Source organism: Bubalus bubalis, chromosome 4 (assembly GCF_019923935.1).
Source record: "Bubalus bubalis isolate 160015118507 breed Murrah chromosome 4, NDDB_SH_1, whole genome shotgun sequence".
Classification (NCBI taxonomy): Eukaryota; Metazoa; Chordata; class Mammalia; order Artiodactyla; family Bovidae; genus Bubalus; species Bubalus bubalis.
In genome coordinates, this window is record NC_059160.1 from 128,538,133 (window position 1) to 128,563,898 (window position 25,766).

Here is a 25,766-nt window from a genome sequence, read left to right on the forward strand (position 1 = left end):
AAGTCTGATACTGTTTCCACTGTTTCCCCATCTATTTCCCATGAAGTGTTGGGACCGGATGCCATGATCTTCGTTTTCTGAATGTTGAGCTTTAAGCCAACTTTTTCACTCTCCACTTTCACTTTCATCAAGAGGCTTTTTAGTTCCTCTTCACTTTCTGCCATAAGGGTGGTATTATCTGCATATCTGAGGTTATTGATATTTCTCCCGGCAATCTTGATTCCAGCTTGTGTTTCTTCCAGTCCAGTGTTTCTCATGATATACTCTGCCTATAAGTTAAATAAGCCAGGTGACAATATACAGCCTTGACGTACTCCTTTTCCTATTTGGAACCAGTCTGTTGTTCCATGTCCAGTTCTAACTGTTGCTTCCTGACCTGCATACAGATTTCTCAAGAGGCAGATCAGGTGGTCTGGTATTCCCATCTCTTTCAGAATTTTCCACAGTTGATTGTGATCCACACAGTCAAAGGCTTTGGCATAGTCAATAAAGCAGAAATAGATGCTTTTCTGGAACTCTCTTGCTTTTTCAATGATCCAGCGGATGTTGGCAATTTGATCTCTGGTTCCTCTGCCTTTTCTAAAACCAGCTTGAACATCTGGAAGTTCACGGTTCATATATTGCTGAAGCCTGGCTTGGAGAATTTTGAGCATGACTTTACTAGCATGTGAGATGAGTGCAATTGTGCAGTAGTTTGAGCGTTCTTTGGCATTGCCTTTCTTTGGGATTGGAATGAAAACTGACCTTTTCCAGTCCTGTGTGAGCACATAGTAAGTCTCAATGTATGTACACTGAATAAAGACAGAAAAAGGTCAGGGTTGGGTGTTGCTTCAAGTGCCAAGGAAAGTACTGTCAGCAGCATCTTGTAATCAAGGGCAGGCCCTACAAAGACACCTTTGCATTTGTCCTTACTTTCAGGAAGGACCTTTTAGGAAGGAACTCAGTTATAGGGACAAAAACATAATTACAAAAGGCTTGAGGAGTGAGTAGGTGATAAAGTGTCAGATTTACTAAGGTAGCAAGGAAAAGTAGTAAGCTTTTATTTAAAGCTGTTGGAAAACATGGCAAAAGTTTCTTTTTCTAAGGATGGGAAACAACAGATTTTAAAGGATATGGTGTCACCAGGAGTGTAGAGATTAAATGTTAAGAGGGAAAAGAGAGAGAAGTGGAATAATTAATGGGATTTGTTTTCCCTGAGAAGGCAGAGAGAATTAATTTTCTTAGCAACTATCTACCAATAAGTCCTTAGCATTTTCTATTGGAGAAGACACAGCACATTGATTTCCCTCAAGGAATCTGTAATCTGGCAAATGAGATATATGTACACCAATGTTAGATAAATAAAGATACCAAAAACACAGAGAGAGGAGTTGTATTTTAAAAGTAAGAACTTCAGCTCTTTTTCAGAGGTAAGATGAAAAGAAGGATTAGATGGGAGAAAGATAGAAACTTATTTTTTAGATGTAAAGGCAAGTAGTTGAGTTGAGTTGAGTTGAGTTCAGTTCAGTTCAGTTCTGACACTCAGTCGTGTCCAACTCTTTGCAACCCCATGAATCGCAGCATGCCACGCCTCCCTGTCCATCACCATCTCCCTGAGTTCACTCAAATTCACGTCCATCAAATCGGTGATGCCACCCAGCCATCTCATCCTCTGTCATCCCCTCCTGCCCCCAATCCCTCCCAGCATCAGGGTCTTTTCCAATGAGTCAACTCTTCGCATGAGGTGGCCAAAGTATTGGAGTTTCAGCATTAGCATCATTCCTTCCAAAGAACACCCAGGACTGATCTCCTTTAGAATGGACTGGTTGGATCTCCTTGCAGTCCAAGGGACTCTCAAGAGTCTTCTCCAACACCACAGTGCAAAAGCATCAATTCTTCGGTGCTCAGCCTTCTTCACAGTCCAACTCTCACATCCATACATGACCACAGGAAAAACCATAGCCTTGACTAGACGGACCTTTGTTGGCAAAGCAATGTCTCTGCTTTTCAATATGCTATCTAGGTTGGTCATAACTTTTCTTACAAGGAGTAAGCGTTTTTTAATTTCATGTCTGCAGTCACCATCTGCAGTGATCTTGGAGCCCCCAAAAATAAAGTCTGACACTGTTTCCACTGTTTCCCCATCTATTTCCCATGAAGTGATGGGACCGGATGCCATGATCTTCGTTTTCTGAATGTTGAGCTTTAAGCCAACTTTTTCACTCTCCTCTTTCACTTTCATCAGAAGGCTTTTTAGTTCCTCTTCACTTTCTGCCATAAGGGTGGTGTCATCTGCATATCTGAGGTTATTGATATTTCTCCCAGCAATCTTGATTCCAGCTTGTGCTTCTTCCAGCCTTGCGTTTCTCATGATGTACTCAGCATAGAAGTTAAATAAGCAGGGTGACAATATACAGCCTTGATGTACTCCTTTTCCTATTTGGAACCAGTCTGTTGTTCCATGTCCAGTTCTAACTGTTGCTTCCTGACCTGCATATAGGTTTCTCAAGAGGCAGGTCAGGTGGTCTGGTATTCCCATCTCTTTCAGAATTTTCCACAGTTGATTGTGATCCACACAGTCAAAGGCTTTGGCATAGTCAATAAAGCAGAAATAGATGTTTTTCTGGAATTCTCTTGCTTTTTCGATAATCCAACAGATGTTGGCAATTTGATCTCTGGTTCCTCTGCTTTTTAGTCAGTGTCAAATTTGAGTTGTGCCTTGAATGATGACATGTGGGTGGAGCAGGAAGAAAGGAAATCCAGCAAAGATATCAGGGGACTAAAGAGTTTGTTCCACTGATACAGCACTGAGGCCATAGGCCTTCTTGAACTTGGTAGTGGTGTGACAGTGTTTGATAAATGGGAAATAGATTGCAAGAGGATAGATGATGACACTTCCATCCACCCATCCACCCACCCATCCATCCAGTATTTGAGTCCAAGAATGTATGAGCACTACTGTTAAGTGCTAGGGGTGTGCAGTGATGCACACTTAGAGCTTTCAGTGAAATTGAGCATTTTTAAATCTCCCCCATGGAAAGCTGAATCAGAATGTTTAAGCTAAGAGCCTCTCCCTTAGATTCTCAGAGCGTCTCAGCACAGGAATATAGAGAGAAAAGAACAGAGAGAAGACACTGATTGAACTCGTTCAATAGGTAAGCAAGCTTCTTACCTGTTCAAGAGGGACAGACTTGTTTCTCCCACTTTAGCATACCTGTCTCTCCACGGTCCATGTTTTCTCTAACTGCTACCATAGGAGGTGCTGCTCCAGAGGAGGTCTGGAGGGCCCAGATCTCCCAGGCACTTGGAAGGTCCCGGAAGAGTCTTCCTGTGAAATGATGGGATGGAAATAGACTCTTAGAAATGTTATTCTCATAAGTGGCTTGTCCAAGGGGTTAGTAGGAAGAAAGACTGAGGCCAGGAGACACCAAGGGGCTATCGCAGTCACCCAGGAAGATCATTTGCCCAAGGGCCTGGGTGTGGTTGTGGAGGGAAGAATGGAGAGTGGGGAGTGTAATTCCAAGACATCCGTGTTCGCTTGCTGGGGCTGCTGTCGTGAAGCACCACAGAGACAGTGGCAGTAACAGCAGAAATGTTTCACCGTGTGGAACCTGTAAGTCTGAAATCAAGCTGTGGGCAGGGTTGGTTCCTTCTGAGAGCCATGAGGACGTGCCAGGTCTGTCTCCTGGGTTTGTAGCCAGTTGTCTGTTCCATGTCTTCCCTCTGAGTGTGGCTCTCTCCTTTCACATTTCCCCATTTGGTAAATGGGGAATGACACCAGTCATACTGATTTAGCACTTACTTTCATGACCTCATTTGACTTAATTACCTCTATGAAGAGTTGTCTCCAAATACAATCACACTCTGAGGTGCTGGAGTTCGGACTCCACTGTATATCTTTTAAGGGACATCATTCAACCTCTAAGAATCCTTGGGGGAAGAAAGAACAAAATAATACATTTTGGAGATGTCAGGGGTTCAGTGTCTGATAGGACTTGAGACTGCAGAGGAGGAAAGGATTATAGATCTGCTTCAGAGAGTCCCAGCAGGTGAGCAGTGCCTAGTAGGGCCACTGTTGAAAACTAAGAAAACAGCTTCTCTGGGAACTAGGAAAAAAAGTGAATTCGTATTTTTTTAAGCTCTTAAAATATCCCCAAGGGACTTCCCTAGCAGTCCAGTGGTTAAGACTTTGCCTTCCAATGCAGGGGGTATGCGTTCTATCCTTGGTCCAGAGTGAAGATCCCACTTGCCTTGCAGCCAAAAAGCCAAAACTTAAAACAGAAACAATGTTGTAACAAATTCAATAAAGACTTTTAAAAAAATCTTTAAAAGATGCCATCAAGCACATCATAAATGCTTTATGGGTATGTAACAAATAAATAAGATTTACTGTGAATGAATCTATACAATACAGAATCTTTCTACTGGTAATAGTGTGGCTGAGAAAAAAATCACACAGGGAAAGAAAATCACTGGAAGGAGAGTGTCCAGATTGGGTGGGAGTTGCCATTTGTAACAGGGAATCAGAAACAAGCTGTGTTGTGTTCAGGGTGCCAGAGCACATGGTGGATTTTTGAAAAGTGTTACAGGAAGCAGCATGAAAGGCTGTAGATGTGAAGTCCCCAGGGACGGAGAGCATGTGCTAGTCCAGGTTCATGGCCTGCCCTCCTCCACAGCCCCAGAGGCCACGGTGTATCCATGTGATCTACAGAGGCCTCTCCAGCAAGGTTCCTCCCTCCAGAAACCACATACGGGCTGAGCGGGCTGGACATGCGCATGGGCATCTAGGCTGTTGGGGGTTCCCAGGACTCTCTTCTGTATAAAATCAGTCCTCTTATTTGGGGGGCATTAGCAAGACCATCGGAGAAGGCAATGGCAACCCACTCCAGTGTTCTTGCCTGGAGAATCCCAGGGATGGCGGAGCCTTGTGGGCTGCCGTCTATGGGGTCGCACAGAGTCGGACACGACTGAAGCGACTTAGCAGCAGCAGCAAGACCATCCTGCCAGCCATCATGAAATAGAGAGGCAGGTGAGCGAAGGAAGGGAACTGGGCCGTGTTGCAGGAGCTCTGAGCTTCCAAAACAGCACGAGGAAGAGCAGAACCTTCCCAAACCCAGAAGTAGTTTCTACAAGCCTCATAGGTGATTCTGATGTGCCAACTGCCTCCATCCAAATGAAATCATTGAATGGAAGGGAGAAAGTGTCTGGCCATGGGTTAAGCTCACCTATTGCACAGCTAGGTTGATGTCTGAATAATTTTAATTTACGTAACACAAATCTGTAGTTACAGTTATCATGAGATTAGTCTCAAATGACCCTCTTATCCTTCATTTGGTATATTCTCTCACCACCCTACCCTTCTTGGCCATTTGTGGGTAACCTATGAGCATGGCATGGAGCTTCCCTGGTGGCTCAGATGGTAAAGCGTCTGGCTGCAATGCGGGAGGCCCAGGTTCGATCCCTGGGTCAGGAAGATCCCCTGGAGAAGGAAATGGCAACCCACTCCAGTACTCTTGCCTGGAAAATCTCAGGGACAGAGGAACCTGGTAGGCTATAGTCCATAGGGTCACAAAGAGTCGGACATGACTGAGCGACGTCACATGAGCATGGCACATCACTTTGCACATAGAAAGTACTTCAAACATTGGCTCTGGAGAGGAGCAGGGTCTTATACCGTCCATTGGCTGCTATTTGATCCAGCACTATAGGCAGCAGTGAGAATCCTTGAGGACAGATTTTAAAACTTAGAAGAGGGACTTCCCTGGTGGCCCAGTGTGGCGGGGGTGGTGGGGGGGGGGGGGGGCGGTGTTCCAGTGCAGGGGGCATGGGTTTGATTCCTTGTTGGGAAACTAAGATCCCACATGCTGCAAGACCAAAAAATTAAAACAAACAAACAACTTAGAAGAAAGCTCCCACAAAAAACAGATTTAAATTTACTTTTCTCACTAAAAGCTATCTATAGCGTGCATGCTGTCACTTCAGCCACGTCTGGCACTTTTTGACCCTATGGACTGTAGCCCACCAGGCTCCTCTGTGCATGGGATTCTCCAGGCGAGAATACTGGAGGGGGTTGCCACGGCCTCCTCCAGGCGATCTTTCTGACCCAGGGATCAAACTTGCATCTCCTGTGTCTCCTGCATTGGCAGGTGGGTTCTTTATCACTACCACCACCTGGGAAGCCCAAAAGTTATTAGTGCCCACCTGTGATCTGCATAGACAATGGTCCTGGACCCTGACTGCACATCAGAATCACTTGGAGAACGTTTACAGAATATCGATGGCTGGCTCTTATCTTGCAGAATCTTGCTGAAGTGGTCTGGAATGGGCTCCAACCTCTGATATTTCTCAGTGTTCCAGGACTTTGTGTAACTGGGGTGAGAAGGGCTGGGGTAGACCATGTGTCCACAGGGTAAAATAACCCAGACACATCTTCAGCATCACCTCTGCATTTGGCACAGATGCAGACTGCTCCTTCCTGCCAGCAGGTGTGGCTGGTTAGCTGAGGTAGAATTGGGGCAGCCTGAGGGGGTGGGGGTGGTGCTGATCCGTGAGTTGGTCCCCTCACAGTGGCTGGTCAGCGCAGCTGGAAGGGGACAGCTCGCTGCATGTGGAGGGCATGAGGAAGAGGGTTCTTTGACTGTTGAAGCCTGTTCTCCAACTCTTAGGCCCAATAATCCAAGAAACACACATTGGAAATGCTGATGTGCTGTATTTATGAATAAGAGTTTAGGTTATTTTAGATGTATTCTTCACCTAAATACATGTGTTTCTGATGGAGAGATTATGCAGATGTTCCTGACAGAGATGGAAGAAGCTGTATCTGGGATCCATTTCTCACTTTGCTGCTATCAGAAAACAGAGGTCCCAAAAGTTGTTTTTTTCCATTTCAGAAGCAATGAACATATCACATGTGTATTAGTGTCCTAGGGCTGTCGTAACAAAATCCTGCAGACTGAGTGGCTTAAACAGAAATTTGTGATCTGTCAGCCTGGAGGCAGAAGTCCATGTGTCATCAGGATTGGCTCCTTCTAGGCCGAAAGGCAGAATCTGTCCCAGCTGTCTCCCTTAGCTTCTGGTGGGTGACACCATCTTCAGCATTCTTTGCCTTAAAGAAGCATCACCATTAACATTTTTAAGGTCAAGTGTTGTTCTAAGCACTCACATGAACTCTTTTTCTTTTTTTATATTAATAATTAAAAAAATTCTGACAGCTGGAGAGGGGAATATCTCTTTTTTTAACTTTTTATCGTGGAGTCCAGCCGATTAACAACATTGTGATGCTTTCATGTGCGCAGCTAAGGGGCTCAGCCATGCGTGTACGTGTATCCAGTCTCCCCCAGACGCTCCTCCCGTCCAGGCTGCCACATAACGTTGAGCAGAGTTCTCTGCACTATACATAGGACCTTGTTGGTTATCTATGTTAAACACAGCAATGTGAACTTTCATTTTCAAAATGACCCTATGTGGGATATACTGTTATTCTGCCCATTTTACTGTGGCACAGAGAGGTTAAATCATTTGTTTACGATCACACAGCTATTGCATAGTAGAGCCTTAGGTAGTGTGACTCTAGCATCCATATTTGGAACTGTAACCAGCCTTACCATGGTCTTTGGAGCTAGACAGACCTACCAGGTCCCTAACTCTGCCACTGAGCTATATCACTTTGAACAGTTAGTTCACCTCTAACCTCTAACAGTTAGTTCACCTCTCTGTTAGTTACCACCTCTGAAAAATGAGTATAGTAATATGTCTCCTAGCATCCAGTGGTCTGGTTAGTATATTTAAATGTCTGGTTAGTATATTTAAATGAAGTGAACTCCATACAGTAGTTAAATCTCTCATCCAATTCAAACCTTTTCTCTTCACTTCCAACTCAAGCCTGATTTGAAATGTTGAGGTCCCCAAAGAGGGGCGAGTGGCCTTGGTTCTCCTCCCCGTCTGCAGCAAGTGGGAACTCAACCCTGCAGTTACCTGATATGGGCAAACCATCCCCAGCTGAATGTTCACATTTGCCTCCAACAGCTCACCCCAGGGCCTTCTGTCTCAGGAGTATGTTCTGCACCTCTTACCTTGGGCAAAAGGTCCCACACAGGGTAGGTCTCCCAGTGGCAGAGTGGTTGGGACTGTGAGCATCTACCGATCAACAAGCATCAGGCTAAGAGTGAGAGAACATTTCCTCCTTTTGGCAAGCACCCCTGACAAGCGGTGATCTTGAGGCCCCCTTCACCTGGCTTGAGGGTGGGACAGAGAGCCGTACAGAAAGAGGAAGGAAAGCAGCCCCAGCTCTCAGTTCTTCTACTGATTCCTTCAAAGAAACCTCTCCCTCTTCTATCAGCTGAAGGCTGGTCCTTCGGGATTAACTGGACCCCTCTCTGTGGGAGGTGCTTCCCATCCTCCATCCTGTTATATTCCATGCCATAGAGCTACTTGAGTTTCCTGATTATGGTACTTTGAGGTTGTTTTACTCTTCTCAGTACTGCTATGGTGGTCCCCACCTTGAAGGCTATATATTTCCTTAGACTCCATTTACATCTCTGTTAGGTTAGACCTAATAGACCACACTGCCAGTTCTTCCACTAAGCAAGCTATAAGGGCTCGAAGTCTATTTCTAGTCATAAATACCACCAAATTTTAAAAAACATGCTGTCTTCTCTATGGAAAGCCTAACAACAGCTAACTGATTTCTTCAAAATTAAACAAGCCTTTCAAAGTTAATGTTCCTCGTTATGTTACTCAGAGTCAGTGGAGGGGGTGGGGGCACAGGGAACATCCACCCAGTTTTAAAGCACAGAAACTCCAAGCATGCTAGCCCGCTGATAGTGTTACACAGAGTACAATACGATGGCCAAGACACTGAAGCCTAAAAACTCTCAGTTATTGACTGATGCTAGAATAGCCACCCCTAGAGATGATGATTAATTTTGTATCTTATTAATTTACTAACCAAACAAAAGTCTTTTATTTCTAAGGACACATGCTTTGTTATCTTAGGCAGGACTCTCCCCCCACCCCATAGCCTTGACCCTTCATAATACCCTCTGGACTCCCCCCTTCCTCCCAGGCCTTCCACACACCCTCCACTGTGACAGAGGCTGGAGTCCTGTCTATGTTGTACCTTATGTCCTGAGCTTTTTGCCACCTGATACTAAATCAGAGAGAAGGCTTGGCCTTGCTAATCCTGACCATTTAGATAGCGGGTTTGGACTTAGATGCCCAGCTTGACAACTTGGCATTGTTAGAGCTAAAGGGGGCATAGAAATCACATCGCTTCACAGAGGGGACTTGAGCCAGCGGCTGAGTGGCAGAGTTGGGACCTGGAGCCTTCCTCATCAGTGTCCCTATGCCTAGCATTTCTGATCAGCAGCGGTTGGTGTTATCAGTTGTTACTGGGCCTCCTTCCTGGCTTAAACCAGGGGAGATTTTAGGCTTTTCCACAGTTCTCAATGCTGTCAGTCTGGCAGACCGCTAGTGAAAAACTTCGGAAACAAAATTGGTAAATGGAGGAGTTGCTCTTTTCTTGAAATTAGCCTGAGAGGTGGCTGGCAGAATCCCATCCAGCAGCCTCATTGCCTTGGCAGAGGTAGCAGACCATCCGACCATCTGCAAACCTGAAGCAATTACATGTGTTTTAATAACAGGGAACGGGCCCACCAGCACTTGCTGCGGATGGTGTCTTCTGTGAGTCAGCCCAGCAGGCCCCTACCTGCCCTCCTTGATACGCAGCAATCCTTTCAAGCTCCAACAAGATCTGTTTGATCGATTGGCGAGTCCTTTTGTTTGTTCTTTAGGGGAAAATCAGATCATTCTGCATTTAGAAAATATTCAGTTCCTTACTTCACCCTGATGTGAAGTGTAGAGATGTGGAACCAGAAAAAACTAGAGAACTTTGCCCAGAACCTACATTTGGCATTTTTCAGGTTTTTTTTTTAAATTGTCCGATATTGTCTCCTGGTTATTAATCAGATTTTCCTACTTCTTTGTATGATTTTTAAATTCTTTTAAAGATTTTTTTTTATGTAGACCATTTTTAAAGTCTTTATTGAATTTATTACAATGTTGTTTGTTTTATGTGTTGATTTGTTGGCCTGGAGGCATATGAGATCTTACTCCCGGACCAGAGATCAAAGCTGCACCCCGCTGCATTGAAAGGGAATCCTAACCACTGGACTACCAGAGAAGTCCCCTGTTTGTTTACTAACTTTTTTATTGGATCACAAACACTGTGAATTTTGCATTATTGATCTGGATTTTCTTTTTTTTTTTTTTTTAGTTCCTTTGTTTTATTTTTGGCTGTGCTGCTCAGCTTTCAGGGTCTTATTTCCCTGACCAGGGATTGAACCTGGGCCCTTGGCAGTAGAAGCACGGAGTTGCAACCACTGGACTGCCCAGGAGGACCCTTACACTTGGTGTTTTTAACTCTCATGAGAGGGACTCCCTTTAGCTTTACAATCACCATCTCCCAGTTCAAACAGATTGCACTTTCTTGAACCAGTAATTTATTTATCCTGGATGGTGACCTGCTTGCCTCCTCACTGTGCTCGGCCATCCATGGGAACCATTGCGTCTGTGGTGGATTATCCCCGAGGATAATCCCTCCCACGTCTCTGACCCAGCCTGGTCTCTTTTCTTTTTACCTCCTCCTTGCTGCTTCTATCCATCAACTTAGCTGGCAACAGTCTCAACTCATCAGGCATTTTGGTGATGCTCTTGCTAATTTGGGGTGGAACCTGTCTGGCCCAGTCCTAGGTTGGCTGAACCAGGACCACCTCCTCTCTCTGTCTTTGATTCCTGGAAAATGATGAAATGTGAACTATTCCTCCCACCACAAACCCATGCCACCCAGCCACAGTCATCATCTCAGAACCTTGAGTCCTTTTGTCTCTAGTGAATATTCCAGATATGACATTTTAAAAGAAAAATCATAGTACTCTAATTTGATAGAACCTATGAATATCTGTGTCTTTGATTTATTTATACTTTGGTACCAAGTCAAAAGAAAATATTTGTGATAAGACAGGTACTTGCTAAAGAGCAAACATGCCTACTTTCTAGCTTCATAGTTATTATCCTGAGAGCAGCATAAAGAGTTTACTAACCATTAAAATTGTACAGCCCTTTACTTTTCTTAATTTATTTTTTATTTATTTTTATCTTTTGGCTGTGCTACACAGCATGTAGGATCTTAGGAACTTGTGCCCCCTGCATTGGGAACATGGCATCTTAACCACTCAACCACCAGGGAAGTCCCTAGTTCTTTACTTTATCCGCTCTAATTGACTTAGTGGCTTCTATTCTCATTATCATTCAGTGCTCTGTGAACTATAATGACTTTAAATCTCACAAGTGTGCTAAATTTCACTTAAACTTCCGGTTGGTATGGAGGCTGCCCTCATACACAGTTGAGAGTGTAAACTGATAGAATTTTCAGGAAATTATTTGGCAGCGTCTGTTACTCATTGATCCAGTGATCCCCCTTTAAGGACTTGATACTGGAGACATCTTTGCAGAGTGTGTTTGAAGCAGAGAAGAGTTGCTGGTAGCTTACATGCACATAGGTAGGAGGTGTTTGATGAATGATGGTATACTTTGACACAGAGTAATACTAAGCCATTGGAAAGAGGAAAGACCACTGGCCTTAAAAGATATTCACAATATAATGTTAAATAAATGAAATTGTAGACTAATATGGTTTTGGGCTAAACAACATCTCTAGGTAGGTTTTGAGTGTGGCTATCAATAAGGAATGAGGAAGGAGGCACTCCAGATTGTAACTAATGGTCTCTGGGCAAGGAGCTGGGATGAGAGATTAGGGAACAAAAAATTTTCGTTTCACTTGTTGCTGTTTTGAAAAATAATATAGTTTTGAATACTTGTTATTCATGTTTTTGGAATTTTCTTCAAAGAAAAGTGATGGGTTAAATCACATACGCATTTAGATGGTATTTTGGTTCAGTAACCTTTTCATATTTGGCCCTGCATATGAAGCCAAGCAGTCTTTCTTCAGCTAGCAATGTAATTATGCAGGAGAGGAAAATCAGAGACTGAAATGAGGAGTTCTCAAATGCACTTCCTTGTCTCGAACCTTCAACTGGTCTGTGCTCTAGCATCGCTTGTATCCTCCAACCCAGGATTTGTGAATGAAAGAAACACAGGCAGAACCTCCCTGCCTCGAAGTAATATCCATATCTTCATTGTCCGCTGGCATTTGCACATGCAAGCCATAATCTCCTGTAAAATACTTCGTGATATTTCTCAACGATAATCATCTAATGCTTTATACACAAAGGGAAAACCCCTTCCTCTTTATCTCTGAAACCAGAGCCGAGGTATGAAATTACACCTGAGTATCCCCGCCTTGAAGTCATGGAAAGAGCCCCCGCAGTCTTTGACCTTCACTTCAACTCCACAAGTAGCAGGTCTTCCTTGTCATTCGATAGAGATCTCCTTAAAGAGAAGAAAGAACTAAATGTACACAAACCCACAGATTTGCTCTCATCCTAGCGAAGCGTTGTAACGTTCATTTCAAAACCCCTTCCTTCCAGATTCAGTTCTTTCATCCTTAGCAAAACTTGCCCTGTTCCTGGAGGTCTCACTTGGGTTCCTGCCCACCTTTGTGTTCCCTTGGCACTCACTCTGCATGTACATTTTTCACACATTTTTCCTTGTGGTTTGGATGTTTATGTGTGTCTTGGTCCCATTACTGGATCGTAACCAGCAGCATCAGGGATTTGTTTCCAGCACTGAGTAGGTGCTTGATGAACATATCGACTGAAACCCATTTCTAAAAGCCGGTTCTGAAATACAGGCGAACCTCATTTTATTGTGCTTTGCCTTTATTGCCTCTTTGCCTTTGCAGAGATTGCATTTTTTACAAATTGGGGCAACCCTGTGTCCAGGAAGTCTGTTGCCACCATTTTCCCTACTGCATTTACTCGCTTCATGTTTCTGTGTCATGTTCTGTAATTCTTGCAATATTTCAAACTTTTTCATTTTTATTATATGTGTTATGATGATCTGGAAGCAGTGATCTTTGATGCCACTGATATAAAAAGAATATGACTTGCTGAAGGCTCCGATAATGTTTAGTATTTTTTAGCAATAAAGTATTTACAAAATTTTTATTTTTACATTCTGGCACACCATGAGGCACATGGGATCTTGTTCCCCAACCAGGGATCGAACCCACACCTCCTGCATTTGGAAGTGCAGAGTCTTAACCACTGGACCAGGGAATTCCCTAGCAATAAAGTATTTTTGAATTAAGGTATGTAGATTGTTTTTTAGATAGAATGCATATTTAATAGACTACAGGATGGTATAGACATAACTTTTATATGCACTGGGAAACCAAAAAATTCATGTGACTTACCTTATTGAGGGCGTGTCCTTGGTGGCTTTTAGTTGTAAAGAATCCGCCTGCCAGTGCAGGAGATGTGGGTTTGATCCCTGGGTCTAGAAGATCCCCTAGAGAAGGAAATGGCAACCCACTCCAGTATTCTTGCCTGGGAAATCCTGTGAACAGAGGAGCTTGGTGGGCTACAGTCCATGGGGTTGCCAAGAGTCAGGCAGGACTTAGTGACTAAACAATAACAACCACCTTACTGAGTTATTCAATTTATTGTGGTGGCCTAGGAGAAGGAAATGGCAACCCACTCCAGTGCTCTTGCCTGGAGAACCCCAGGGACAGGGGAGCCTGGTGGGCTGCTGTCTATGGGGTCGCACAGAGTCGGACACGACTGAAGCAACTTAGCAGCAGCAGCAGAACTAAACCTGCAATATCTTCAGACTGTGCTTGTATACTTTCAAATAGATATGTCCAGCTTTCCATATGTATATTATACTTCAGTAAGAAATAAAAATAAATCTAAACAGTTATTACAGTTGTAATTAATTTGCAGAAAAAGAATTGAGTATAAACTGCTTTAGAAAAAGCCAACAGGAGACTCTGATAGTCTAGTCCTAATGTTTAGAAGTGAATAATCAGTAAATGCATTTGAAGAGTTACACAGAACACAGGTCTATCTTGGGAATTTATAGCACCAAAAGGTGCTTGCTTGCAGTGGCAAGTGATGGGAGAAAATTTAGAACAGTCTAAACCCATGCTATATAAGCCCTATTTCACTGGCACACTCAGGCATTTAAAATCACATTTTCAAAGCCATTTACTAAAATACTTTCATGAAGCAGAGACATCTAGCTTTAGCATTGGCTGTTCTCCCAAAGAAGTTAGTTAATTCAAAGGAGGCGTTTCTTAGGTTCTTTGCCTGTAGTGTAGGTTGCTGCCAACAGGTGGACAATGACTACTTTGGTCTTTATGGTGGTTTCCAATCAGACTAAGGCTACAACTGGATTAACCAACCTGTTGAGGGCTTTCCCACTCAGTTATCTTCTTAGTTTTACAAGTCATAAAGATGAGACTCTCTATTAGTGAGCTAAGCATAGACACATAAAGATGGGCCAAACTGGGATTTCCCAGACAGTCAAGTGGTTTAGACTCCTTGCTTCCAGTGCAGGGGGCTCGGGTTGAATCCTTGGCCAGGGAACTAAGATTCCACATGCTGTGCAGTGCTGTGGAAGGAAATAAGGAAGGAAAGGAAAGAAAAGAAAGAAAGGAAAGGAAGAAAGATGGACGAAAGAGTCCAACAGATAGTGTTTCCCTGAAAACTGGTACCTAGCTCCTAGGTGTGGGTTTGTATCTTCCTCATCAATCTGTCAGCATCTTCAGCCCGTCTGTCCATCCCCATGTGTGGATGGCGCATGGATCGTGTGTTCATCTCTCCTTCCCCCCAGTGTCTTCTTGGCCCCGGGGTTGCTGCTGCTTGGAGCCTGGTGTGAAGTCACCACGTGTAAGTCCCCAGGGCAGACTCTTGTTCATTACCTGATTCCTGCAGCTCCCTAAGCAGACATGGGACCCAACGACTAGGTTATAAACTCACCCAAATGCAAAATTGATGTCACCTAGCCAACTTTCTTTCTACTCAAAGAATTCTTGGCAGCAGTTAACACATTTGCCCAAATGTAAGGTAATTTCCACATATTCACAATGGAAAGGGTTTGCAAAATGGGTGTTTTCTTTAGCCGGCTTAAATTTGTACAACACTGGTGTTCAGTTTTGTGGTTACCTTCAGATTTCCTAAGGAGATATTTTAAAAACACTAACTCTCCATCCACCTTGCTCCACCCTCTGGTAATCATTATTTTACTTTCTGTCTCTTTGAATTTAACTCCTCTAGGTGACCCATATAAATGGAACCATATAGTATTGTCCACCTGTGACTGGCTTATTTCACTTAGCATGCAGTAAAGGTTCATCTTTATTCTAGCATGTCAGAATTCCCTTCCTTTTTAAGGCTGAATAATATTCCGCATTTTGTTAATCCAGTCATCTGTCAATGGACATTTAGGTCATTTCTACCTTTTTTCTTATCTAGACTATTTCCCTTTGGCACACAGACCCAATGGTATCCAGAAACTATTCTCTTCCACGAAACCAATGCATTGCACTTGAACTTCACTCAGAATTAAAACAAGTCCTCCCAACAGAAATCTGCAGTGTTTCATCATTTGTGTGTGGTGGTTCTCAGCTCCTTGGCATCTCGAGGAGGAAATGAGCTAACCCAATAAAGATTATCGGCCTGGGGATGACTTCCCTGGTGGTGCAGTGGTTAAGACTCCACAGTCTGAATGCAGACAGCATGAGTTCGATCCCTGGTCAGGGAACTACAGTCCCGCATGCCTCATGCTCCCACCCCACCCCAAAAAAAGTGTCATCTGCCTGGGACATAGTATGCACTCGGCAAAAGTCAGCCATCGAGAAGTTCGGAAGGAGGAAGGAGCAGGATGGAGGAACTGGTTTTGGGAGTTGGTTCAGAAAAGACCCAGGGGTGGAGGGGAAGGGACAGACATGAAAAGGAGAGGATTAGCCTTTGTGTCATGTCCCCTGCCATCCTGTGTGGCTCACAGCTAAGCCCACTGCTGCTCTGACCCGTGACTCTGTCCTCTGTTCCTGGATCAGTTTTAATGGAGCAGCAAGTGCTCAATCACACTCATACCCTCCGACCTGGATTCAGCGCCCCCAGGACGCTGCAGGGCTGGCCTCCGTGCCCGAGTCACAGCTCCTCGGCCCTGGACTCCTGTCCCCAGAGCTGCACTTTGGTTAGGTTCCCACCACCAGGCTCCCCACTGAGGATTATTGGTACTGACCTTACGTGTCACCAAGTGTCATGCAGGTCCAGAAGGCTGTAGGAGCACCCAGGGCACATCACCCTGATTGTGAGCTTGGACAGCTTCCCAGAGCTGGTGATGCCTAAGCTGAGGCCTTAAAGGGAAGAGAAAGCGAAGTAGCAAGGAGGGGTGGGGGAGAGGATTCCCCACATCCTCACCGCCCGCCTGGCAGAAGCTACTAGAGCTGCTCTCAGAACCTGCTCCTTTCCTTGCCAGACCACATCTTCATGTGGCCCTTGACCTTTTCACTCCTCCCCTCTGACTTCCCTCCTTTCTCATTCCCTCCCTTGCTACTGAAATGCAGGCCCTGGGTGTTCCTCAAAGTTGAGACTTCACCACATGCCCACCACTGCCTGACTTTTCTCCCAGCGTCCGTGTCTTAGTCTCCTAACCCAGCCTCTCCCGAGGACCAGCACTGTCTTCAGTTTCCGCCAAGCTCTTGTGGTCTCATCCATCATCTTCTGGACTCACTCTTCGTCTCACTTCCGCTCACCTGCCCCCATGCAGGCTGTATCCTTGCCATGGCTCTAGCTTTATCCTTCCTCTCCCAAAGCAGTGGTATGGAGACTTCCTAATCCTTGCCTTTGAGCCAGTCATGCTTCCCCTCATCAGATTGCCTGGCTGCCCCATTCTCCCTGGCCACCCATGTGTCCCTACCTCCTACAGTCGGGTAGGTGTTCCCGCTCTGATCCTTGACAGCTCCAAGGATGCCCGGGTTCTGATGACAGCCTCTTAGTGACTCCCATTGCCTGAAACCAGGTCTCAGACCTCAGCCCATTTTCCCATCTCATCTCCTTCCATCACACCCTCAACGCCTTTGCTTCAGACAAAATGCCCTGCAGGGGCCCCGTGTGTTTTCACTTCCTTTTGGGCTCCCATGGACCTCTAGCTCAATGCCCTTTCCTCCTCTCCAGGCCCTCAAAAAGGCTTATCTCAGACATCTCTGATTTGAAGAATCAGAATGTGTTTTGGTTGGAAGAAACCTCTCCCCTCTGACTTGACCTTTTCCTCCATATCAGAACACACCATCTTCTGCCTTACGTTTTAGTTAGCCTGGTGTGCCTCTATTTCCCCAGCATCTCTGAGCCTTGCGGTCAGGGTTCAGGCCCCTTTACCTTTGTAGATGGGTTCCCCCACAGGAGCTGGTACCTATTAGTTACTCAGAAAAGAGGTGCCAAATGAGGTTTCAGTAAGACCCTGGAAACCACCAAATATAAGTCTCTTCTGACTTCACTCTTAGGAAACCATCTTTAAAAGTAGCACAACATATTAATCAAGGCCAAGAACAAAAATCTAAATTGTGTCCCCATTGACTGTCACAAGTAATTCCGAGTCTTGTCCCTCATCTACATCAGTGGGGTGAGGCTAGCCGGACACTGATTTTGGTAACATTTTCTCCAGATGATGAGAAATCAAATCAGCTATGCCACGTAACATCATCTTTACTTAAAGAACAGCCCATGCTTTAGCAGGACTCGGCAGTACCACAAAAATCTGTCCGGTGCTAATGTTTGTGTCTCTTGACACTACCTGAAGGTCCGGTTTCTGCTTCCCCCACGAAAGTTTCCAATTCAGTGAGCAGAACCGTGACTGTGCCGGTGGGAGGGCGAGCCTGCCCGGTCCTGCTGGAGCTGCACAGATGGGAAAAGGCAGGTCCCCACACGACCCGGTGAACACTGAATAGTGGCCTTAACGTTGCGGGGCTCCTGGGTTTTGTCTTGTAGAAGTTAAAAGTTGCAGAGAGAGGAATTTTTGTTCTTTCAGAGACTGCCCCTAACTCTTATAAACTGTATGTACGGTATGGTGAACAGGTTGCTTTTTGTTCTAGTGAGGACAGTGAGAAAGAATAGGATTCAAACAAAGCGAGAAATAGATGAGTTAGGGGACAAAATCTAGCTGGTAAGACACACGGGTGCTTCTGTGTAAAAGAAAAAAAAATAGGCTTGTAATTAGACCACTGTCTGTATTCTGCAGAAACATGGGCATTTATTTTTGGATAAAATTTGTTTCTGGCCACACCCTGTGGCATGTGGGATCTTAGTTCCCAGACCAGAGATTGAACCCATGACCCTTGCAGTAGAAGCTAGGAGTCTTAACTGCTGGACCACCAAGAAAACCCTGAAACATGGGAATTTATGAACTCAAGAGCAAGGAGCAAGAATTCTTAGGGGATTAAGAGGAAAAGACTGTTTAAAATGTTTGACACTAGGGAGCTAGCACATCTTTAAGTGAAACTCTCAGAGACCTGAGAATGTAGAGCCTCTTAGGGATAAGGTCATCTATCAGCCCCCTCAGCATGCAAATGAGAAATCAGAGGCCAGTGCTCTGACTCCAGGTGAGTGAGGTCCCTGTGGTTATGAACGCAGGTGGACTCACACCCGGGGCCTTGACCCAACTCCTAGTGCTTTTTCTGAAGTACTGTGGATGGAGGGGGTACCGTTAGCTGCTGAGAGAGATTTAGTTGTATGTAGATAGAGTTAATGTGGGCTTTCCCTGGGGGTTCAGTAGTTAAGACTCTGCACTTCCACTGCAGGGGATGCAGGTTCGATCCCTGATCAGGGAACTAAGATCCCACATGCTGCATAGCACAGCCAAAATAAATAAATAAATAAAAATTTAAAAAATAACATAGAGTTAACATGAACAGATATACAGTGGGGTCATTCTCCTCTGCTGACTGCACTGAAAACACACACCCACACATACCCTACGAGGAGATCAGGTAACTCCCTCCAGGTAGCACGGCCTTGGTAAAAATAGAACCTCAAGTAGATGGGCAGAAATACATTGCTTCTAAAGGGAATTAGTCACTGTTTTTAACAGTTTTTCTTTGCTTCTGTGACTTAGCAACTGAACAACAACAATAAAAAAAGTATAATAGATACAGGCAAGAATTATAACTTGGACTGACAAACAACAAGCCCGACAAAAAGCAGATAGAGAATAAAATAAGAGAAATAGTCTATAGTGTAAAATTTAAAAAAAAAAGAAATGGCATCTTGTATGCATTTCTACTTTTAAAAAATGACAGTAATTTAACAAACATCTGTTGAGTGTCTGCTGTGTGCTGGGCATTGTTCTGACCGCTGAGGACCCAGCACGGAGAAGAAATAGACAAGGGTTCCTGCCCTCTGGGAGTTTATATTCTAGGGAGAGACACATCATTTACTACCCATTTTTTTTTTAATTGGAGGATAGTTGATTTACAACATTATGTTAGTTTCTACTGTACAGCAAAGTGAACAGTTACACATATACATATATCCACTCTTTTTAAAATTCTTTTCCCATATAAATCATTACCAAGTATTGAGTCGAGTTCCCTGTGCTATACAGTAGGTCCTTATCAATTATCCATTTTATATTTAGTAGTGTAAACATGTCAATTCCAATCTTCTAATTTGTCCCCTCTCTCTTTCCCCCCAGTAACTGTAAGTTTGTTTTCTATGTCTCCGACTCTCTTTCTGTTTTGTAAATAAGTTCATTTGTACCATTTTTTTTATACCACATACAAGCAATATCATATAATATTTGTCTTTCTCTGTCTGACTTAGTACTCAGTAAAGTACCATTCTTAAGATCCATACCCCCCTCCCAGGATCTGGTGGAAATTTAACTACATTGGAAAATTGATAACATCTCTAATCACATATGGGTACCGTTTTAATGAAGATTGCATTTTTGTTTTTTAAGGGAGAAGAAAATGGCTTTCGAGACAGTACTGGAGACCCCCTTTCAGGTAAATGATTGACTTTAAAGGTATCCGGGCATCAGTGCTAGCTAGCATGGCTAAATTCAAGATCATTTGAGAAGGTGTTTATCATTAACTTTCAAAATCTGTATTACCGACTAGAGAAACTTTCCAACCACACGCCATGGTGAACTGCAAAGAAATCTTGCAGGATTTCACAAAAGCCTACAAGGAGTATTTTCTCATCTTAACCCCCCTTTGCTTGTGTAAGGCACAGCAGGGGTTTTAACTGGATGGCTTTAGGATCAGATGAGGGTCAGAACTGACCCTCCCTCCAAGTTCCAGGGGCCACAGTGTTGGTAGAGAACTTTGCCAGGAGGAAGCAAATGATGGGATGCAGGCAAACCCAGTCATGGTAAGAAGGGCCGCTCAGACACCCACTGCCTCCCTTCCGTCTCCGCACCTTAGGGAGCCAGGCTATGTGCTGGTCCCCACCGTTTTCTGCTTCTAATGTGTTTCACCAAAAAACATTTTAAAATTAATTTTTATTGGAGTATAGTTGCTTTACAATGTTGCATTAGTTTCTACTGCACAACAAAGTGAATCAGTTATACATATACATGTATATACACATATACATATACATGTATATACACATATACATATACATGTATATACACATATACATATACATATGTATATGTAGGTCACCCCAGAGCACTGAGTAGAGTTCCCTGAGCATACAATAGGTTCTCATTAGTTATCTATTTTATATGTGGTATCAATAATGTATATAAATCAACCCCAATCTCCCAATTCCTCCCACCTCTCCCCTTCCCCTCCTTGATGTCCATACATGTGTTCTCTATGTCTGTGTCTCTATTTCTGCAAATAAGATCATCTATACCATTTTTCTAGATTCCACATATATGCATTAATATACAAGAAACATTTCATTTGTCTCCACTGCCTCGTCCCCCACCACCTTTTTTTGTTTCTTCATTGTAAGACAGAAACTCTGGCAGTATTAAGGGTCTTCCTTGGTAGTCCAGGGGTTGGCACTTCACACTTTAGTGCAGGGTTGCTGGTTTGATCCCTGGTCAGAGAATTTAGATCCCCATGTGCCATGTGGCATGGCCAAAAAAATGAAAAAACAAAAACAAAAAAAAATTACAATATTTAGATTTCTCATTAATTAATCATGGTGAAAATATGGAGCGAGCACTAAAATAAGCTATGAAAATAATAATTAGGGAAAAAAAAAAAAACCTCACCAACATTTTAAAATATCTTTTAAAACACATATTGAATGACCCAAATCATCAGGGGTTTGTTCATTTCTTTTTTAAAGAAGGATAGGGGTACTCATAAAAGTCTTAGGATATTCTATTATCAATCCCAAGCTGTGCCCAGGTAACCATGCTGAAAATCAGAACTTGCGATGCATAATCAACTCTTGATACATGATGTTAGGAGCAGTTTTATCTCTGGGTGGTGAGATTCCAGGTGTTTTTTTTTTGTTTGTTTTTTCATTCAACTGATTTTCATTTCTTAAAGACCCACTGTGTGCCAGGCTCTCTGAGGAGGCCAAGTGGCAAAGGTACAGTTCTGAAAGACCAAAGTTGGGATGCTGGTTCCAGTTCAGCCACTATCCTGCTCAGCCACTGTCCTACTGTGATTAGAGAAATCAGGGAGAAACTGGGCCAGGAGAACATCCGGTGGCACCTACCCACCAGCTTTCATGGGACAGGCCCAACATCTGGGGTCCCAACCAGGAACCCATGGAACTCGTCTTCCTTGGACCACAGTCCTCCCCTGCTGGAGGCTAAGACCACGGCTAAGAATTATCCTCTTCCACAAATGCTCCAGTGGACACAGGCTCACATTAGAAGCACCTTGCTGAGTGAGGTGGAGGAACGGAAAGTATCTTTTCATACAAGCAGAGGCAGTTTTAATTTTTTTTTCACTCCCCTGTATTTAAAAAATTTCTAGCATGATTGGGTATCAGAAAAACCTGCCTGCAAAACTTTAATCTGTATATTCAAACCTATATATAACCAATGATCTGGTGTAGGCACATACATATAATGAGTAGTAAAATAACCTAAAAGGTGAACTGTGATAAGCCTGAGTGGTGAGAATGTGAAAATTTTTTTCCTATACTCATCTGAGTTTTTAGATTTTCTGTGACAAGCACATATTTCTTTTCTAATTAAAAAAAAATCTACAGTTAAACTTTTTAAAGACTAACATCCTGCCTACCAATGTGAAACATCAGCTAAAATGAGAATGAATCAAGTAAGTTGGTTAGTAATATCTGTAAACCCTTCCAAGACTCTTATGAGGTCAGGTCATTACTAGATTACTCAAATTACAGTTTGTCTCTAGATGTCTTTACCTGTGTCAATGAAATGAAAGATTTTCAGAGAGAACAAACTTTTCACGGTGATAGCAGGTAGCATTACCTAGAGCAGAACCCGTGCTGCCGAAGTCAGCATCTTTGCCATCCAGCATGATGCTTTGCCCAGAGGAATGTTCAGATGTTTGGTTGGGGGTGTGTGTGTGTGTGTGTGTGTGTGTGTGTTTTATTTCAATAAACAAGCAAATGAGAAACAGTGACTTCAGGGCTTTGCTCTTGGAAGAAGGGGCAAAAGCAAATCCCCATTATTTCCTCTTTTTTTTTTTTCCTAAATATCTATTTATTTGGCCCCAACGGGTCTTAGTTGCAGTGCATGGGGATACTTAGTTGTGGCACACAAACTCTTTGTTGTGGCATGTGGGATCTAGTTCCTTGATCGAACCCAGGACCCCAGCGTTGGGAGTCTTAGCCACTGGACCACCAGGTAAGTCCTGCCATATTTCCCCTTTGAATGAGAGCAGCCACCTAAGTAAGGTTTACTTACTGTTGTACTTGCACAAATTTAGCATTTGCCACGAACCAGATCTCCTTCAAGTACTTTTGTTGTTGTTTAGTCGCTAATTCATGTCTGACTCTTTGCGACCCCATGGACTTCAGCAGCCAGGTTTCCCTGTCCTTAACCATCTCCCGGAGTTTGCTCAAACTCTTGTCCATTGAGTCGGTAATGCCATCCAACCGTCTCATCCTCTACTACTTGCCGCTTCTACTCTTGCCCTCAATCTTTTCCAGCATCAAGGTCTTTTCCAATGAGTCTGCTCTTTTTAGAGATGCCCTTAGAAAAAAGTGTTAATGACAACTCTGTGGGTTCAGTTATTCACCAGGTGGATACAACAGAAGTACCATTGGGTCACATGACTGGCGCTGGTCATGTGACTGGTGCTCCATTGCATAGGTCCTGAGTGGGATTCAAGCCCCAGGCCTGGCCTGACCACCACCCCACCGCCAGCACCAGCACCACACCATGCTGTCTCCCTACTGGTCAGACCCATCGCCTGTGTAGCACACATGTCAGATGCTTGAGTGTCATACCCGGGGGGTGAAGGTCAGACTTCCAGCTCAGAGTCGCAGGCTGGAACAAAGCCAAAGTCCACCCCCTTCCCCCAGAGTCAGTCTTTGAGCCACTGAAACACTTTTTGCAGATGCTTGCTACTTTCCCCTAATCAGGCCCTTGGTGTAGCCTTACTTAACTCAGAGCCTGGCTTTTATTTAATTCTTAAAATCTGAAAACCTTAGTTATCTGCCATCCAGTTTATATCTGGTAAAAGTAAGCAATGTGCGGAGGATGGAGGGCTCTAAGATAAAAGGAGGGATTCAACCAGAGTGAGAAATGACAGCTGACAGTGTGTAATCAAGGGAAGAATAAGAATACAATTCAGAATCAGCTACTACCAGAAAAATAAAGCCCCCTTGTGGAACCATTGAATGCAGAAACCAGACCCCAGGAGTCATAAAATTTTACAGTGTTTTCATGCAGTTTTTCAAAATGAAAACATTTGGGCATTAAAAGAGTATGACTCAGTTATAAAAACCAGACAAACAAAAAACTCCTCACAAATTGGAAAGTTAGAAACCTTTTCTAGGGACTTACCTAGCAATCTAGTGGTTAAGACTCTGCGCTCCTAATGCAAGGGGCACAGGTTCGATTCCTGGTTGGAGAACTAAGATCCCACATGCTGCAAGGGGAAGATGATACAAAAAAGATATGTCAATTCTGTAAACTACAGAAATTAAAACAAATAAATAATTTTAAAAACTAAAAAAACAAATAATAACCTCTTGTTCTCCTCTCTGGTGGCGCTATTTATCACTTGGACCATGACTCCCTCCCTACCTCTTCACAGTTGCCAGCTTTGCAAGACTTGACTTTCTGACCACCTTGCATAATTCAGCACTTGCCTCTTCCAAACCTAATTTCCCTGTAGAAATGAATGTGCAAAAAGATTTTCTTTTTTTTCAACTGAGGTCTATACAGTGACACTTAGTAAATACGTTGTGTCACGTAATTCAGAATGCAAGCTCACATAAAATTCTCTGCTAAATTTTAACCTGGGTCCTTTCTTATATGTGTGTTTTTTTTTTTTTTTTAAACATACCTTCTATGCCTCAGTTTTGTGAGATGACAGAGTGGCCCAGTGTGATTTACTTGCCAAGATCCATCCAATTTGTCAGTTAGATTTCCTAGTGCTGCTGCCAACTTGATGTCTTCTTAAAAGGGTGTTTCAGAGAGGGAAAATGAAATCATATTGTTTTCCCCTTTGGTTAAGAGATCAAACACCCACCGAAAGCCCTGGGGTCAGTTTCTTAGTAGATAAAAATAATTCTTCACCATTTTTGAGCTCAGAGCAAATAACTACCTCTGATGAGTCATGTGGTATGCACGCACCCCACTGATCTCTCAAAGCCGTAACTGGCATTTTAAATATATTTATTTCCAGCCATGTTAGAAACCACACGCAGGAAAAAGCCTGAATTTACACCATTAACAAACACAACTGTGGAAGTATTTGACACTACTTTGACACTTGCTGGTATTTTCCAAATCTCATAATTTACAGACACCTAGGAGTTATTTTTTCCAATGAGTCAACTCTTCGCATGAGGTGGCCAAAGTACTGGAGTTTCAGCTTTAGCATCATTCCTTCCAAAGAAATCCCAACTGAGGAGTTATTTTAGTTATTTTAGAATAGAACATGTTTTGCTATTTGCGAAGCTGCCAATATAAAATGTTTACTATTTAATTGTTCTTGCCAACTGAAGACCTGGTTATCACGGGGAACATTATTGTAAATGATTTGAGAGCCCTCAGTGGCACTGAGCGCTGTGGAGGGAAACACTCGTGTGGTAATAGCTCCCGAAAAGCCAGGGTGTACAAGATAAAACGGCACCTCCCCTGCAGGGAGACACATTAAGTCAATCTGTGATCCCCTGCCAGCACCCTGACTGGAGCCATTTTCCAGGCTCAGCCAATCACGACCCTGTGAGCTCTGCATCTTGTTCCAATTCACAATTAACTGTTAATTGACCAGCATTTCATGATCTGCCAGCCGCCAGCTTGAGCGTTAGGCACTGCATCTTTGGACGTGAACTCTTTCTTACTTTGTTTGAAATGACATGGACATACCTTGTCACTGAGCATGCTTGATTTCTGAACTCTTCTTTAAGGTATGATGTAAAAGGTGTGTGAGATGAAGAATAGGGGAAGAAGAGGAAAAAAAAACCTAGGAAAATCCATTCTTCTGCTTGTGAGTGTGCGGAAATATTATCCACAAACTCCCAATCACCAAGTACACACTGTATTCTTCAAAGAGAAGTAGCTGGCATTCCAAAACCTACTTTTGCTGGCCCATCTGATTGAGAACTTCCTCAGTAGATATGGTTTAAGGCAATGGTTTTCAACCCTGCTGCACATGAGAATTTCCAAGAGAGCTTAGAAAACTTCCCGTGTCTGGC

At 43.6% G+C, this 25,766-nt stretch overlaps 1 protein-coding gene across 3 annotated transcripts in view; it reads left to right on the plus strand.

The window, feature by feature from the left end:
- EDARADD (EDAR associated death domain) overlaps nt 1–25,766 on the plus strand; it is a 67,375-nt gene that overhangs the window by 32,809 nt on the left and 8,800 nt on the right. For 2 of the 3 annotated variants that reach the window (XM_044942052.2, XM_044942053.2), the window contains exons 5-6: nt 6,279–6,344; nt 19,900–19,945. In XM_044942052.2, coding sequence (XP_044797987.1) covers nt 6,279–6,344; nt 19,900–19,945 — 112 coding nt within the window. The remainder of the gene's footprint in view (nt 1–6,278; nt 6,345–19,899; nt 19,946–25,766) is intronic. The other variant, XM_044942054.2, reaches the window with a different exon arrangement.